The sequence below is a fragment of the Amblyraja radiata genome, chromosome 18 (genome assembly GCF_010909765.2).
Source record: "Amblyraja radiata isolate CabotCenter1 chromosome 18, sAmbRad1.1.pri, whole genome shotgun sequence".
NCBI classification, from domain to species: domain Eukaryota; kingdom Metazoa; phylum Chordata; class Chondrichthyes; order Rajiformes; family Rajidae; genus Amblyraja; species Amblyraja radiata.
Window position 1 is genome coordinate 46,715,918 of NC_045973.1, and position 17,878 is coordinate 46,733,795.

Below are 17,878 nucleotides of genomic sequence, written 5' to 3' on the forward strand. Positions count from 1 at the left end.
GCACTGTATATGCAGCAGGGAAAGAGGACAACGTGCTTAATATTTGGCAGAAATAACGGTGAATATGGTTATCACCAAATTTAATATTAGTACAGCAGCAGTAAAGAAAAGACTAATAAATCTCTAAGTCCAGGTGGTTACCATCCTGTGGTTTTAAAGGAATACCCAAGTTATTTATTTGGAACATTCATTTACATTGGAAATTGTTCATGTTAATTTGAATAAGATTGAGAAGGAAAACTCAGGAAATTATAGACCAGATCTGAGAAACCTTGCATGATTGAGAACCTGACTAAATGCTGGAGAGTTGGTATAAATAGTGGTCAGAAAAATGTCTACAGAACTTCCTAATGTAAACTTCCAGGGGTATTTGATGAAACCTTTCCAAAGTCATTGTTAATTAAAGTTGCATTTCATAGAATTGTGCTCAAATTTCTGGTCTGGCCAGGAAATAGAAAATAAATGATTGGTGTGTGAAAGTAGGTGTAAGAGGGGTGTGGGATGTGATTATTGGCATCTACAAGCATGTGTTGCATCAACAACTACTCGCAGTATTGACGACTTAAATTATGCTTGAACCATACATCCAAGAGTAGACATGACAACAATGGTTGGAAATAATTTATTAATAGGTAGTTTAAGAAATGAATGGAAAAAACTGACAAAGAGAATGTCATCCATATTGGACATATAAAACACTTAGTGAGCAAAAATCGATGCAAAAACAAAAAGGTAATATGAAATCTAAAACCAGTGAACTTTTACATACATATATGGAAAACACAAATATAGCAGATGTGTGGAGGATTGCAAACCCGACGGGAAGGGATTATTCGTTTTATTCAACGGTGCATAAAACATACTCACGGATAGACTATTTTCTTGTGGATACAAAATTAATTCCGCACACTATGAACCCTAAATACCACATTAATGCGATCTCAGACCACTCTCCGTTAACTTTTGTTTTAAAACTAGAAGGAATGTCTATGAATAAATCGTTCTGGAGGTTTAACTCGCAAATTTTAAAAGACCCACAAGGGAGTATATATCTAAAAAAACAGATGGATCTATTTTTTGAGATAAATGATACACCAGATATATCCCCCACGCTATTATGGGAATCCTTCAAAGCATTTATTAGAGGAGTCATTATTTCATTTCAAGCTTATCAAAATAAAAAGAATAAGAATGAACAAAGACATTTAGAAGAACAAATAAAACAATTAGATACAGATAATGCTAAAGATCCAACTATGGATAAACATAATAAAATCCTACTATTGAAATTCAAGCTAAATAAATTACTGTCAGAGAAAGTTATAACATTATTTCAAATCACAAAACAAGAACACTTCGAATTCGGGGACAAACCCCACAAACTTCTAGCACGCCAACTGAAAAAACGGGAAAAAGAGAATGCAATATTAAAGATTAAATCAGACAGAGGGGAATTATTAACATTACCCAAGGATATCAATAAAAGATTTGCTCAATTTTACCAGAATCTATACACATCTAAAACGTTAATAGACAATAATAAAATTTCAGAATTTCTAGATAACTGTAACCTACCACAATTAGAACTGAGGGAACAAGAGGAACTGGGAGCACAAATTACTTCTAAGGAGATAGAAGACACAATAAAAACACTAAAGAATGGAAAAACACCAGGACCAGACGGATTCAGTAATTAATTTTATAAATCTTTTTACGACATAGTTACTCCACGATTACAGAAAATGTATACATATGCTTTTAAAGAGCAAAGCTTACCTGAAACACTAGCAGAATCAACGATCATATTAATACTTAAAAAAGATAGATAACAAACTGTGGAGGCTACCATTAGATTTATTAAAGATCACAGATCTTGATTTCTTGTCATTAGGAAAATCTGAAGATAGTGCTTGAAAACTGCATTGAGACAATCTTAACTAAAGAGAGGCTTGATGGCTAAGTTCTGCTCCTATTTCTTAATTTCCAATGTAAACACTTTAGGACTACAAAAACTATGTGCAACTGCAGAAAATAATCAAATAAAAAGTCAGTGGGTTGCTGCGCTTCAGTGACAGAGGTTCAGAAAACAATAAAGGTAATCTACAGGTGTGCAATGTTCCTGTCGGATCACATCTTGAGCACTATACTAACTCCATTCCTTAGAAAACATAATAATCTTGGAAGTAATACAGCTCACACGCATGGTGCATTCCCTACATTATTATAGATTTAATTAAGGTGAGATATTACAAACTCTGATATTTTAATTAAATTCTTGGGAAACTATGATATAGTATGGGGAAAATCTGGGCTAGAAAAGAAACTTTCCACTGCTTAAATTATCTGTGGTTGAGTGTCTTTAAAAAAAAAAGACAAGCCTATCAATAATCTGTATGAAAAAATAGGGTATTATTTGGCATTTATGGAAAATAATTTTCCAAACACTTCCTATATATTTGGAGTTCGGGTAAAGATCAACCATTCAGTTAGAACATGGCACTGTGATAAAGCAGCTAAGTATCCGACTTCTGTGCTTAAGTTCCCACAGTGGTAACTACAAATACGATTCAATCATTGGTTTGCTGTGGTACTTTAAAATATTATTTCCACTATACATGATCTTTAAAATGATGAGAGGGATAGACAGAGTTGATGTGGACAAGCTTTTCCCTTTGAGAATAGGGAAGATTCAAACAAGAGGACATGACTTCAGAATTAAGGGACAGAAGTTTAGGGGTAACATGAGGGGGAACTTCTTTACTCAGAGAGTGGTAGCTGTGTGGAATGAGCTTCCAGTGGAAGTGGTGGAGGCAGGTTCGTTGGTATCATTTAAAAATAAATTGGATAGGCATATGGATGAGAAGGGAATGGAGGGTTATGGTATGAGTGCAGGCAGGTGGGACTAAGGGGAAATAATTGTTCGGCACGGACTTGTAGGGTCGAGATGGCCTGTTTCCGTGCTGTAATTGTTATATGGTTATACATGTACTGATCTGACGATGTTAATTAAAATATCAATTTGCAAAAATGAGGAAGAGTTATTTTCCTTTGCACATACTGTATGTTAAATGTAAGAAAAGACAAAGCAGCACTTCTGAAATCCCTTGAAACTTCATGCTTATGAATGTCTACAGATGATTCCATACTAGGGGTTTTGCTTCCCCTTCCTTCCTCCATTTTCTCCATAATTGCATCTTTGCTATTTTCCTTACACTCCCAAGTTTCATATTTTATACTTAATTTGAATTTTTAAAATGTAGTTAGTGTTTTCATGTCTCGCTTGATCTCACCAATGTCAAAGAGAACACATTGGGATCGATTTAATAGTTGAGGTTGGGAAATTTTTCAAAGCCATCACATCTTCCTGATTTTTCGACTTTCTGCAGAGACCACTCTCTTTGTGACTCCTTGGTTTGCTTATCCCATCCCACCCAATGTTCCCCCTCCAGAGGTAATTTGCCCTACGAGTCCTCACTAACTTCCATCCAGGAACCTCAGCACCCGTTCCAGGCGAGACAAAAGTTCACATCTCCCAACCTCATCTACTGCATTTGATGCTCTCAGTGTGGCATTCTTTACATCAGCAAGCCCCAGTTTAGACAAAGCAACTATTTCACTAAACACATGCGCTCAGTCCACCAAGACTCGCTGGATCTCCCAGCTGTTAACTCTTAATTCCCCTTCACATACTGACCTTTCTGTCCTGGACCGCTTTGCCAGAGGGGTCATCACAAACTGGAGGAATAGCATCTCATAATCCGCTCAGGCAGTTTACAACCTAACGGTATGAGCATTGAATGCTCCAACTTCAAGTAATACCCCCAACTGCACATTCCTCCCACCGCCAGTCATCCTGTTCCTTTCCCCTCCTATACGCTCATCCCCGAGTCCCATGTTTCCCATTTATCACCCCACTTTCCTCTCCCCTTTCACCCAATATCCATCCTTCAGGCTTTACATTTCACTCCAAGTCTCTTCCTCCACCCAGTCAATCACCTCACCTGTAACCTCCCATCACTTGCCAGATTTTTGCTTCACTCCTTCACCTCTTTTCCATCTTTCTCTCCCCTACTGCCACAATGTGAAGGGCCGGACCAAAACCTCACCTCCACAAATGCTGCTCGACCCGCTGAGTTCCTTGTCTTGTTTTTCACTGAATAAACTAATCTGTTTTTTTTTTTTAAATCACTGCAAAAAAACAGAACCAAGGGCCACAGTTTAAGAACCAGAACCAGGGGCAACAGTTTAAGAATAAGGAGTAAGCCATTTAGAACGGAGACGAGGAAACACTTTTTCTCACAGAGAGTGGCGAGTCTGTGGAATTCTCTGCCTCAGAGAAGCCGGGTTCTCTGGATGCTTTCAAGAGAGAGCTAGATAAGGCTCTTAAAAATAGCAGAGTCAGGGGATATGGGGAGAAGGCAGGAACGGGGTACTGATTGGGGATGATCAGCCATGATCACATTGAATGGCGGTGCTGGCTCGAAGGGCCAAATGGCCTACTCCTGCACCTATTTTCTATGTTTCTATCCAACAGAACACATGCCTGCGTATCCTACCAGGTACTCTAGTAGATGGATATGTAGTACATCCCATTCAATTGAATGGAACAGCTTTACCCTTCAGTTAGATTAATTAATTAATTAATTTGTTGTAATATTAAAACATGTATTCAATGGATTTAATTACAATGTTTAAAATAATAACTGACCTTCAGAGGATCTTAAAACAGTTCAAAAGTTTTTGACAGCAGTGATGAATAACAAGGTCAAGAAAACAATGTGCGTGGGAGAGGGTCGTTTCGGAATGGCCTAAGATAATCAAAGCCCTCAGTCGCAAGGCCTCCACAATAACAGAAACCATGAGGTTGCTTCTTGTATATGTGGAACAAAAATACCAGAGGAAGCTTGTCAGAATAAGCAGGATCCAGGCCATGATTGGAAAGTTCTTAAGCACCAACCACCTATTTTTTTCCCTTTCTCACACAGGATTGAACTCAAGATTTTCTGGAAAATACTTGTAAGCGAAGAAGGAGTTGTTACTCCAGTATTGGATCTCCTGACAAAAATACCAACAGAGGGTAAGTGTCCAAAATCAAAATGGCTGATAGGAATCATTGTATTACTACATTGACAATCTATATTACTAAATCTCTGTTCTTGACCGCTTTTGGCCGTCTGTGCTACGATTTCCGAGAGAACGCCACCACCTACGGCCGTCATTTTTGGCCACCTTACTCAGAGCCCCCCTCTGCCGCATGTGTGCCGAGGATTTTTCCCGTCGATGAAAAATGACAGAGATATTAATGTTTTTACAAAATCCCCCATTCTCTCTGCTGCCCCCGCTGGCGGCAGGGAGGAGGGACTATAAAACCAGGAATTGGTGTGCCTCACTCACTCTTCAAGATGGAGGAAGGCAGAGGGTCACGTTTCTCTGAGCTGTGAATAACACTGAACATGTCTACTCAAGTGTGAGTGCCCTTAGTGGTTCTAAAATGCTTGCAAAAAGTGTCTATTGGTTCTAAAATATTTGCAAAAAGTGTCTATTGGTTCTAAAATGTTTGCAAAAAGTGTCTATTGGTTCTAAAATGCTTGCATAAAATGTCTATTGGTTCTAAAGCTTGCAAGAAAATGTCTATTGGTTCTAAAGCTTGCAGAAAAATGTCTATTGGTTCTAAAATGCTTGCAAAAAAATGACTATTGGTTCTAAAGCTTGCAAAAAATGTCTATTGGTTCTAAAGCTTGCAAAAAAATGTCTATTGGTTCTAAAGCTTGCAAAAAATGTCTATTGGTTCTAAAGCTTGCAAAAAATGTCTATTGGTTCTAAAGCTTGCAAAAAATGTCTATTGGTTCTAAAATGTTTGCAAAAGGTGTCTCTTTTGGTTCTACAATGCTTGCAGAATGTGTCTTTTTTTGGTTCTACAATGTTTGCAAAACGTGTCTTTTTTGGTTCTAAAATGCTTGCAAAAAAATATCTATTGGTTCTAAAGCTTGCAAAAAAATGTCTATTGGTTCTAAAGCTTGCAAAAAAATGACTATTGGTTCTAAAGCTTGCAAAAAAAATGTCTATTGGTTCTAAAGCTTGCAAAAAAATGTCTATTGGTTCTAAAGCTGGCAAAAAAATGTCTATTGGTTCTCAAATGCTTGCAGATAGTATCTCTATTGCTTCTAAAGTGTGTGTGCGCGTCGTCTGTCTGTGCGTGCGTATGTATGAGTTGCTGTGTCTGTGTCTGTGGATGAGTGTGTGTGTGTGTGTATGTGTGAGTGTCTGTGTATATGTGTGAGTGTTTGACTGTCTCTGTGTATGAGTGTCTGTGTGTCTGAGTGTCTGTGTGTGTGAATGTGTGTGTGTGTGTGTGTGTGTGTGTGTGTGTGTGTGTGTGTGTGTGTGTGTGTGTGTGTGTGTGGAGAGCCACTAAGAGTGCATGGGGGGAGATTGATGGGAGATGGACTGAATGCGTGTGGGGGAGGGGAATGGCATGGAGCAGAGTGGGGGGAGAAGGGAAGAGGGGTGACTGAGTTAACTGCCACCACCAGCTGTGAGTGACTGGGCTGCCAGCCCACCAGCCATGAGTAAGTGAAATGCCAGCCCACCAGCTGTAAGTGACTGAAGTGCCAGCCCACCACCCATGACTTAATGAACTGCAAGTCCAAAAATCCATTCAGTCCACAATGTCCATACTAGCCCTCTGGAAACCAGTTCCTTCAGTGCACAACAGCCTGAGTGACTGAGCTGCCCGGCCAGAGTGACTGAGCTGCCAGCCCAAGAATCCATTCAGCCCACAATGTCCATACTAGCCCTCTGGAAGCCAGTCCCTTTGACCCACAACACCCATACTAGCGCTCCAGAAACCCCCCCACTGGCCAGCAATATTGGAATTGGTGGAGAGGTGGAATATTGCTTTGGGGGACCAGCCCTCCCGTGTGATGCTGGGACCCAACGGGTCCCACTTAGTCTAGTATGTCATAAATATGTCCCTGACCACCAGGGGGCACTGCACGAGGGCAGCCTCGCCCGTCTTGTCTTTTTTTAAATATTTTTTAGTGTGTTTCAAAAGTTTGTGTTAATGTTCTCGGGTTTGCTTTATGTGAGAGGGGGGGAGGGGGAAACTTTTTTCTCCACAATCTCTTACCTTGCCAGAGATACGATTGTTTTCCGAATCGTATCTCCGGTCGCTATGCGGCCTAACATCATGGAGCTGGAGGCCTTGCCCGGGACTGACTTTGAGCCCCACCACTGGGACGTGAACTTACCATCAGAGTCAATCCCTTGCCTGGATTCAATGCTCCAACCATGGCGTGCGGATTTCAACATCGCGGAGCTCGCAGTCCGTAGAGACTGAAGTTGGGAAGCTCCAGTCGCAGAAGGTTTCAACCAGCCCCAACCCGGGGTCGATCGGCCGGTCCGGGGAGCGAAGATTCTTCTCCGTTGCAGGAGCTTGATCGGCCCGAATGCCGCCGGCTACGAGAGCCAAGTTCGTCCCATCAACAGAAGGCTCGAGGCCCCCGACCGCCGGAGAACAATGAAGGGAAGAGATTGAATTTCTTTTTTTGCCTTCCATCAGTGAGGAATGTGGATGTCCATGTTAAAATGTATTTTGTGTGTTTTGTTACTTTTTAATGGTATGACTATGGCAAATCAAATGCCTCATATGTTGCAAAACATACTTGGCTTATAAAGTATGATTATATTATGATTAAATAATTCCAACCAGCTGAAATATCAATTCACCAAAATAGACAAGACAATGAACACTCCAAATAAAACTATTAAAACTAAATGGTTTCCTCGAGTTATTTTTCTCCAATTAAATATGAATTTTAAGCGTTAGAATAGGATTTTCTACCATCCCGCACCATTACTCCGAAGGATCATTAAAGTGGCTTTAACCAAAAGAGGCACAACAGTCCTGAATGCAATTTGAACATTAATCTGATTCTTTAGAAAAAAGCCCAGTGGTGCAATAGAGATCTGATATTGTCTATTAACCCATACATCAATGTTAGGACTGTGTCAGAGGTTGTATGCATGCAGCTGAAAACAAATCATTGAAAATCAAGATGATTTGGAATTCACCTTTAGTAAAACAGGATAAAATGAGCATATGTGCACACGTATGTGCGCAAATATACATGTGTACATACAAAACACACACAAACTACAATAAAGTGCTTGAATTTCATTTTAGCTGCCCCTACCAACAATGAAATACATTATACCAAATATTTACAGACAAAGTGCTGGAGTAATTCAGCAGGTCAGGTAACATGTCTGGATAACATGGATAGGTAATGTTTCAGGTTGAGTTCCTTCTTCATACATCCTGACAGATCACCTATCCATGTTTCCCAGAGATGCTGCCTGACCTGCTAAATCACTCCAGCAGTTTGTGTCTTTTTGTGCACAAACCAACATCTCCAGTTGCCAAATATTTGACCCCATTGGATTCCTGGGATTTATAGTTGAACCCAATAATATTCCATATCAAAAGTTTGTGTTTTAAATAGACAAAATCCCAAAACAGAGGTGACCATATTGCTCAATTGTTCAAAGCTTTATCATGTAAAGTGGGAGCTAGTTCACCAAGTACGATGACAGCCCCCTCTAACAAGAGTGCAATGTATTTTGTCCATTTACCTGTTGCTACCACTGCCCCTAAAGTTTAGACACAGCTGTTCCATGCACACCAACTGATTTGGGGAAGAGGAAGAAAATGAATTCAATTTCCACAGCAGCACAACTTACATTAACTTGTATTAGTTTATTTTGGAAGTAAAACACTAAATGCATCTCACATTAGTAAAGTGGTACAGCAGAAATAACAGATAATGCTCAAAATTGTTATAGCACTAAAACAGGTACTTCGGCTCCACCGTCGACACCTACCAAATGCCCACGTAAACTCATCCCTTTTCCCCTATCCATGTACCTGTCCAAATATATTTTAAATGTTGTCATTGTATGTGGCTCATCCACTTCATCTGGCAGCTCATTCCATATACACCTGTGTAAACAAATTGCTCCTTGGCTTCCTATTAAATCTATTCCTACACACCTTAAACATATGCCCTCTATTTCTTGATTCCAGACTCCTGAGAAAAAGACTGTGCGGTAATCCTATGTACACCCTCATAGTTTCATACACATCTATAGTGACCTCTCAGTCTCCTACACTCCAGGGAATAAAGTCCTACACTGCCCTACCTCTCCATGTATCTCAGGTCATCAATTCCTTGGAACACCCATGTAAATCTTTTCTGCACGCTATCCAGCTTCATCACATCATTCCTATAACAGTGATCAAAATTAAGCAATACATCAAGTGTGGCTTCACCACTTTCTACAACAGCAACATAACATCTTAACTTCCATACTCATTGCTCTTACTGACAAAGGCCTGCATGCCAAAAGCCTTCACCACCCTGTCCACCTATATTGCCATTTTCAGGAAACTTTGAATTTGTAAGTTCATCTGCTCAACTGTACTCCTCGGGCTCCTTGTGTTCACTGTTAAAGTCCTACCCTGGTTTGACTTCACACCCTGTCCTTCCCTGGTTTGAATTATATTATCAAGCAAATCATTGATGTACATGACAAACAATGGGCACAGACCTCTACTCAGCAGGTAGGGCTGTATCAGTGGAAAGAGAAACAATCAACATTTCAGTTCAAAGTATTTTGTAAGAACTGGGAAGGAGACAAAATCAGGTTGTTAAGCTCAAGGGAGGGTAGAATTTGAAATGAAACACCCCATATTTACAATTCCTCAAGTTTTACTAATTATGACCTGTAACGATTTTGAGAACTTAAATTCTGAATATTTTCTCTGCAGCACTCTACTTCGATACAGGAAAGATCATGGACAATGCACCCAACAGCTTTAGATGTCTATTACGTCTCCATGGAATAGAAGCTGCCATTGAGTGCTTAATTGAACTGTGCAAGGAACCCTAAACTATCTCCTCTAAGCTATGCAGCTGTGCATCAGAACAAAGATAATAATACTTTATTGTCTGTAAATACATATAACAAAACGTGTATGTGCAAATAAAGACTCGTGCAAATAAAGTTGATTTACTTATTATTTTTATTAATCGTACTATTGCAAAATTTTGTACATCAGGACTTGCCATAACTACATTTATGTTCTCCCATGGCACTGTCACATGAAAAATAAATATAGCATTTAAATATAAATTGCCAAATATTTACATATTGCATTTGTACAAGATTTCTACAAGTTATGTTCCACAGTAGTCTGAACTAATGGAAAAATACATTTGAAAGTTCACTCTTACAACGGTAGCTCAATTCACAGCTTCATAAGTGCTGAGTACACAAGTACAGAATGAAATAGTGGTAAGAATGATCAATGGTCAGAAACTGTACCAAATGTAATTGACATTTTTTACAATGGAAAATTAAAATTACAAATCAGCAATCATTGGGTGGTTTAATAAAGCACAAGGCACGACAGACCAGTGTTATAAACAAGTAGGAAATTGATGTTAAACCTTTTTTTTTAAAGGCCATATCTAAGCTGTGTTCCAGAGAGCAAAATGTTACAGTATTATGAAGCAAATCATTCAACCAGTTCTGCTGATACCACACTAATTCAGCACAATCCAGACCCACCAATTAAACATAAATGTTAACAGACAAACCAGATTCAAACCACTCACCATCATTCACAATGCTCATGTTCCTGGACATGAAAGCCTATTTTAGTTTGAGAGTGATAAGTAATGCAACAGGAACACGACTGTCGAGTATGACAACTGCATTGGATAATTTATCATTTTAATATACGTAAAACACGCCTGGAGATGTTTACAACAGAAGTGAACTACAAAACATCTCCAATCCATTTCAAAATTAAATATTACTTACAGGTGTAATTTCTGTTGGCACTAAACACTGAGGTACAATTGCCAACCAGTCAAATCAAAAATGTTTAAAACATCACTCGAGCCAGCAGCAGGAACATTAAGTTTCAAGTGATGACTGTTATTTTAAATTATTTAACTAGCAAAACATTTTTTTTTATGCATACATGTTTACAGACATTTATTATATCCAAATTTCAAGTCACCTTAAAAGACAAGCCAAAATGTTGCCATCATATAAATTTTTTTTCTCTCAAAGCCTTATATTCAAATCAAATGTCTTTCCATTTCTCGATGGACTAACAATGCTGAATTCTGGTTAATATTGAAATCACAAATGGAAATAAAACAATGTCAGAGATGATATTGTTAACATTAATATAAACAATATTAATAGATTGAACATGATGCCTGTGAGTCAATTTACTTCAATTGGGACATCAATTGGACAGATAAGCAAATTTCCAGTGGAAAATACTTGGACATGAACATTGGATAGGAACAGAATTGAACTCGGGAGTAACCTAGAATTGTGTCTACCATGGAGATCTCATGCAGGAGAGACGAGCAAGTGCTGCTGATAAAAGTCCTCTTGAAATGGCCAGCGTCGGCAACAAATTAGAGCTTCTCTTACAATCATCCTACGTTTTTTTTTTAACCAGCGAATAATTATGATTTACCCATTTAAATATTAAAAAATCAAAAAGTTAGCACCTGAATAATAAAACGAATAAATTTAACAGTTAGGAAATGGAAACATCACCCATGCACTTTTTTTTGTAAGTTGGCGCTTGTTCAGCATTTTGATATTAAGAACAGGAAGATCATTTAATACAACCTCCAGGGAAAAACAACAATTAGTCGAGTGATAGAATGCGAAATCAATTGGAACAGTAAGTTAATCCAGCTGTACACTCTTCAATCATTCTGGTGCAACTAAAATGACTAACTCGCCCAGAAAAGCACTGGGATCAAGCACTATTCCTATGGTTATTTAGCTTAGATGTCAAAAATAAAAGTCTGAAAACCTAGATAGTTTGTAATATTATTTTCTTCAAGATAAAGATACCTTAATTAAACCCAGATTATTTTAACTGATCACCATCAGCACTTGATTCTGCAAGGGGTTTCTGATTGTGCTACCAGATAATAAAACATTCTTTGAGTTGCTGCTTTTGAGATTCAACTGGAAAATGGAAAAAGTAAAACCTGTTTCTGCTTCTTTAAATCCTGTTGGGCAACAACTGCTCTGTGTACTGTCAAGGAAAGATGCACAAGGATGACATCATTATCAGAAACAAAACTAACACTAGAGCAGACTACGTAGTGATAGAAAAATAACATTCTCCTACAAATTGAGAAACTGGCTCAATTTTACTTAGGATATAGAAAATTGCATAAAAGCATTGAATGGGCTTCATATGGCATCATCAGTTCATCGCACTCAGCTGGGAGTTAGGAAAATAATATGTAAACTAAACATCACAATGTTTCAGAAACAAGTTATTTTGCTTGCTCTATATAATTTTTTTAATCCACAAATGAATGTTTGCAGTGACATATCACAATTCTAAAGTCACCAAGTTGTGATGTAACAGACAACCTGGTGTCTCAAATATGAGTAACTCAACTAGCCCGTGACAATTAATTATATACAGTTTCAATTCACTCATGAATGAATTCATTCAATGTGAAATATCAAAATGGGAAAGAAAAGTGTTAGGAACAATAAATTTAAAGGTTTCCTTTCAAATGTAATTATTTTCTGTTTACACAGATTATTTTCTCCAATAAAATGACATGAAAATATGATTAGTCTTCAGTTTCAAGCAATTCCTGATAAACATCCATGTTTAAGAATTCAACATTCACTTTGTACATTAGTCAACAGTTAACTTTGGTAAAATAAGGCTAGAAATTTTAAATCTATGCAGAATTTTAAGGGCACAAGAAGATAATATGACAATCCAAGTAAAGCTGAGAGGCCATTGAAAGAGAATTAACGAGTAAAACAATCCAAATCCCTGAAACATATTTTGTCATGCTCTGTATTCCTCTCAACATTACTTGGGAAATTCAGAATGTTCAATTCACTCTCCCAGCTTACACTTGCACCTGCTCTATCCTTTCAGTGCTTTGCCTGAATATATGTTAATCCCACTACTTTTTCCAAGAACTCTTCATTATCTGCCACAAAGACAGCTTAATGATTATTCTTTTATACATAGTTATATTACTACCAGCAATAGGTCTTTCCTTTCCAATAATTCCACACTTATGCCATCATTAACATTGCTCCATCTTTTACCTATTCACTACAAAGGCATCATATTTTACTGCTGATAATGTAGGCGCTCCAATTTATCAGTTTTGTGATGTTACAATTTTATTTTGATTCCAAATGATAGCAAGTAATTGTTTAACTCTGACCGCATAATATTTTAAAATCCTTATTCACTGTATATTGGAGGTGACGAGGAACAGTCATAAGTGCAAGGCTGGGAGATGGATATTTAATTTTAACACTTGAATTGAAAAATGTCAAATGCCTGCAATTCCCCAAGTACACTTCAGTGATAAAATTACAGAACCCACATGCCATATTTAACAACTGCCAAGGTTTTTGCTGCTCCAGAGTAAATATCATTATTTGTTATACAGTGTACCCACCGCTGACAGGAAAATAAATCTCAAGACAAAACAAAAAAGTCTGACAAATTCAAACTTATTGTAACCTAGAAGTTCAGAATAGAGTTAAATGATGATGATGATGATGCATCTTTAGCATTTTCAGTTCCTGAACCCCATGGCTGCTAATCAGCATCCAAAACTTGGAAGTAGTATTAGATGTTCTTAGTGCAAGAGATCAATGGTATCTAACAAAAAATTAAATTAATTTCAGTGGTACTATTCTTAAGTGGTTAGATTAGATGTAAAACTACATTTAGTTGTTACAATTATCTGCACTAACAGCAGCAAAAATCACTGACTGGCAAGAAACAATGGCACAAAACCAAATGCATAGAAACGCAGACTACCAAAAACCAGCAGCAGTAAGTAATGAGCCAAAGCCAAGAAAAGCTATTTTAATCGTGTTTGTCGCCAAATAGCCTGAAATCACACTCGAAAGCAAAGAAAATTAACTGCAGTGGTGAGAAAGTGCATAACTTCCCTTATGTTAATGGAATGCTCTCCTACAGTTATCAGTGTTATGTAACTAAAGGTGTTTTCTTCCAGTTGCCTTTAAAGAATTTGTACCATTCTCCACACTAAGAAACCTTCCTGAAACTCACTTAGAATCACTGAAAATTGTACTCGCACATTTACAATCTACAGTTCGCCATGGAAAAAAAAAGTTCTGAACTTTCCAAAAACAACCTGACCTTAGTGCTATTGTATTAATGAGGAAGGACATGCTTTTCAAATAATGGCATCCAATGTAAAATTTAGCACGGTTCAAAATCCAAAGCTTCAATATTCGGACAGACACAGGTGAGCTGTTTTCAAAACTTCTCACACTTGAACTTGAGGGTCACTAAGTCAGTGCAGTTATTTTATTAAACATCAAATGAATGTTAATGCACAACAGAAACTTACACTGAATGAAAAAACAGTGTGCACTCTTCATATCCCATGTAGAAGTTAGCAGTGGTAACTTCCTTCTTGGCCCTCGTGTTCTGCAAATAATAATTTATGATCTTCCCATCTAATTTATATTGGTGTGCAATGTTCTCATATGGTTTGGGATCCAAATCAAGAATGGAGATGGAATACGCAAACAAAGTTCTTGATGTCTTAATTACGGTACTTGGTTCAGGCCTGTGAAGAAAAAAAACAATATTGTTGATATATTGCATGCTATTAGAATCAAAATATACAAATTTGAATGCATGCAAATGAAATTGAAGATTTGGAGATGAAGCTATTTCAGGTTAAAAAAAATCTTGTTTTGCTGCAACCAGCTGTGCACCAATTCAATTTGCTAGAGCTCTGAGGAAAGCAGATAAACATCACACGTTAATAAATAAATAATGCTTAAAGAATTAACATTCGCGACAATAAGAAATATGGATTGTTTTCTTGTAGGTTTCAGGTGATGAGTTACATTAACCCCCCCCCCCCCCCAACTCAGTCATTTTGTCGCCTTCCGACTCACCGTGCTGTCGACTAGCACGCGCCTGGCCGTCCACAGCGCCCAGCCCCGCCCACAGCCCAGCAGCTCAACACGAAGTATGCTTGCGCTTTGGCTCGGGATCTAGAACATGGCGGCGGCGGCTGCTATCGTCGCGTGGACGGGGGGCATCGCGATGGGAAGGTGGCCCTGGCGGTCATTACTCCCTCTGGGAGAGGCCGTTCATGGAGACCTGCAATTCCTCCGTTGATTGCAGGGACACGGGGAATCGTGACGCCTTTTCCTCGCTGGTGATCCCGATCCCACCTGGTGATCTCTGGCCGTCACGGGGGACGACCTCCTCTCCGTTTCCCCCGCCGATCGTCTGTCACGCAGGTGGGTGGGCTTTCCTGTCGCGGAAGCCACAATCGGCCGGCCCTCTGCTGCTTTTGACCGTCCGCCTGCTCGCAGCAGCAGGACCGCCCGCTCAAAAGACGCCGCAAATCGGAAACCCCAGCACCAAAAGGCAGCGGACACCCGGAAACCCCAGCTCCAAAAGGCAGCAAGCTCCCCTGCCTCGGTGTCCCCCTCCGTGCCCCTCACTGTGCCTCTCTGTGCCTCCTTCCCCCTCTGTGTCCCTCTCTGTGCCTCCGTCTCCCTCTCTGTGCCTCCGAGTCCATCTCTTTCTATCCCCCTACCTCTTTAGCCCCACCTGCGAGTTGGGGGCTATGCGCAAGTGGATAGGGTGGGGCATGGGGTAAAAGGAGTGGTTTAATAACGTTAATATAATATCAATTGTGGTATGTGTGTGTGTGTGGTGGTTAGTGTGTGTGTGTGTGTGTGAGAGGTTGGTTAGTGTGTGTGTGTGTGTGTGTGTGTGTGTGTATGAGAGGTTGGTTAGTGTGTGTGTGTGTGTGTATGAGAGGTTGGTTAGTGTGTGTGTGTGTGTGTGTGTGTGTGTGTGTGTGTGGGATGGTTAGTGTGTGTGTGTGTGTGTGTGTGTGTGTGTGTGTGTGTGTGTGTATGTATGAGAGGTTGGTTAGTGTGTATGTGACGCCACAGGCCGCCCCCTCCCCTTCGCAACCGCGCGTTGAGGGGACTGGACCCAACGGGTCCCACTTGATCTAGTTTCTTACGTTTCTTAAAACACATCCAATTCTTTACCAACACTTGTAGTAAATGCAGAGGTTACATCATTTATAATGTAAATTATCTGCAATGGGATTAAAGTGGTAACAAAAAATAATTTAAAAAGTGTTCACAGTTCTACTTAACTACAGCACAGGTACAAATCCCCAAATAGAAACATGGAATCATATAGCTTAATGCCAGGAACATCAATCAGATGCTGTGCGTACTTCACATTGGATTAAGATTGGCAAATTGAACCACATTAAAGATAAGTAAAGCTATGAATCATACATAATAATGTATTCTATTATCAAGATTGAAAGCATTAAGGCTTTTCTTGAATAGGAAATTGCATGGTTGTTGAATGAGTTATATAACAAATACTCAGATTTAACTCATTTTAAGTACCGCTGATAAATATATTGGTCACCTGCCTCTATAGTATGGAATTTTGTTTAGGATTATGTTATTGCAAAGAAAATTTATTGAAACAGTCAAACATAAAAGTAAATGAAGTAATTCAAGAATAAGCATGAGCAAATGAATTAAGGTGAAACCTTTGACCTTTATGCAATCAATAGCTGTGATGTATATATTAACTGGAAAGTCAGTGGTGAATTTCAATCATAGCCTTTGCACAACACAGATCACAAGTTTTACTCTCTGGTTTTTATTCTGTGGTACAGTGAAAGCTTTTTTACAACATTTATTTTTTAAATTGAGATTCACTGAGATACTCAGCAAGCTATAACAGCTCCCAATTAAATAATTATTGAAATGCACAACAATTAGTGTTGTCCTCAGATCCAACTAAAATAAACAATTTCCAGCTCGCCTATATCTACTCACTGCACAGATTTGTATGGACTGTTTCTCTTCCCCCCCCCCCCCCCCCCCCCCCCCCCCATCATTTATCTATTTATAAAGTTGGCTTTATTTTAGTACATTAAGTAAATAACCCCATTACCGTTCTTCCAGAAGACAAGGAGAAAGTGCAATCATAATGGAGCAATCCTTGGCTGTTGTGGCAATCCTGTACTGATGTATCTGTATTTATATAAAATAAAATATGTTCTGGTCATAACATGCATCAGGTTGAATAACTAATCACTGGGTCCCTATAATACAATGCTAAGCCATATGAAAAGAAAGGAGAATGATGTCTGGCTGCATTGCAAACAATTAATTTTGCACATTTTGCAAAATGCAAAAGCCTACTAATTACCAATATAATTGACAGGCCAATCTGTCATTAGTGAACTTCCCTGGGAGTGCTCTGGCTGACTATATCTTGCTAGGAAAGTAGCAAACCGATTTTGCACCAGACTGGCGACCCAATTCAAATCTTGGGAATTTCATTTTTGCACAAATAGGCCTCAATAAATGTTTGCAGTTTGAGACAAATGGAAGATTATCAACTTCCTGCAGTTTTCCAGCAGCTACACTGGGAAACCCGAATACGGAATGTGCATCGGATTATTTCAACGGAGGCAGTCTCCCGAGGGAGACAGGAAGGTTGCAATTAATTTAAATTTTAAAAGTGTAAATATTTAATTAGTAACCAGCCAGATACGACTAATCCACCCCAATAAATGCCCCATCTGCCTCATCTCTTTATACTGGCCGGAAGAAAGGGAACCCAAAAATATCGCCTATCCATTTCCCTCCACATATGCTGCCTGACCTGCCAAGTTTCTCTTGTAGTTTATTTTATTCCTTATTGTAACTTGTTTGAATGTTCAATTATTTTCAT

At 38.9% G+C, this 17,878-nt stretch overlaps 2 protein-coding genes across 2 annotated transcripts in view; one reads left to right on the forward strand and one right to left on the reverse strand.

The window, feature by feature from the left end:
* LOC116983484 (centromere protein P) overlaps window positions 1-10,065 on the forward strand; it is a 299,674-nt gene extending 289,609 nt beyond the window's left edge. The window contains exons 8-9 of the mRNA XM_033037279.1: window positions 4,986-5,077; window positions 9,830-10,065. Of these exons, the coding sequence (XP_032893170.1) occupies window positions 4,986-5,077; window positions 9,830-9,951 (214 nt within the window). The 3' untranslated portion in view covers window positions 9,952-10,065. The remainder of the gene's footprint in view (window positions 1-4,985; window positions 5,078-9,829) is intronic.
* A 715-nt stretch (window positions 10,066-10,780) lies between these two features.
* The window catches only part of ippk (inositol-pentakisphosphate 2-kinase), a 76,291-nt gene continuing 69,193 nt past the window's right edge, over window positions 10,781-17,878 (reverse strand). Inside the window, exons 12-13 of the mRNA XM_033037270.1 lie at window positions 17,093-17,172; window positions 10,781-14,702 (exon numbers count right to left, since the gene is read on the reverse strand). Of these exons, the coding sequence (XP_032893161.1) occupies window positions 14,477-14,702; window positions 17,093-17,172 (306 nt within the window). The 3' untranslated portion in view covers window positions 10,781-14,476. The remainder of the gene's footprint in view (window positions 14,703-17,092; window positions 17,173-17,878) is intronic.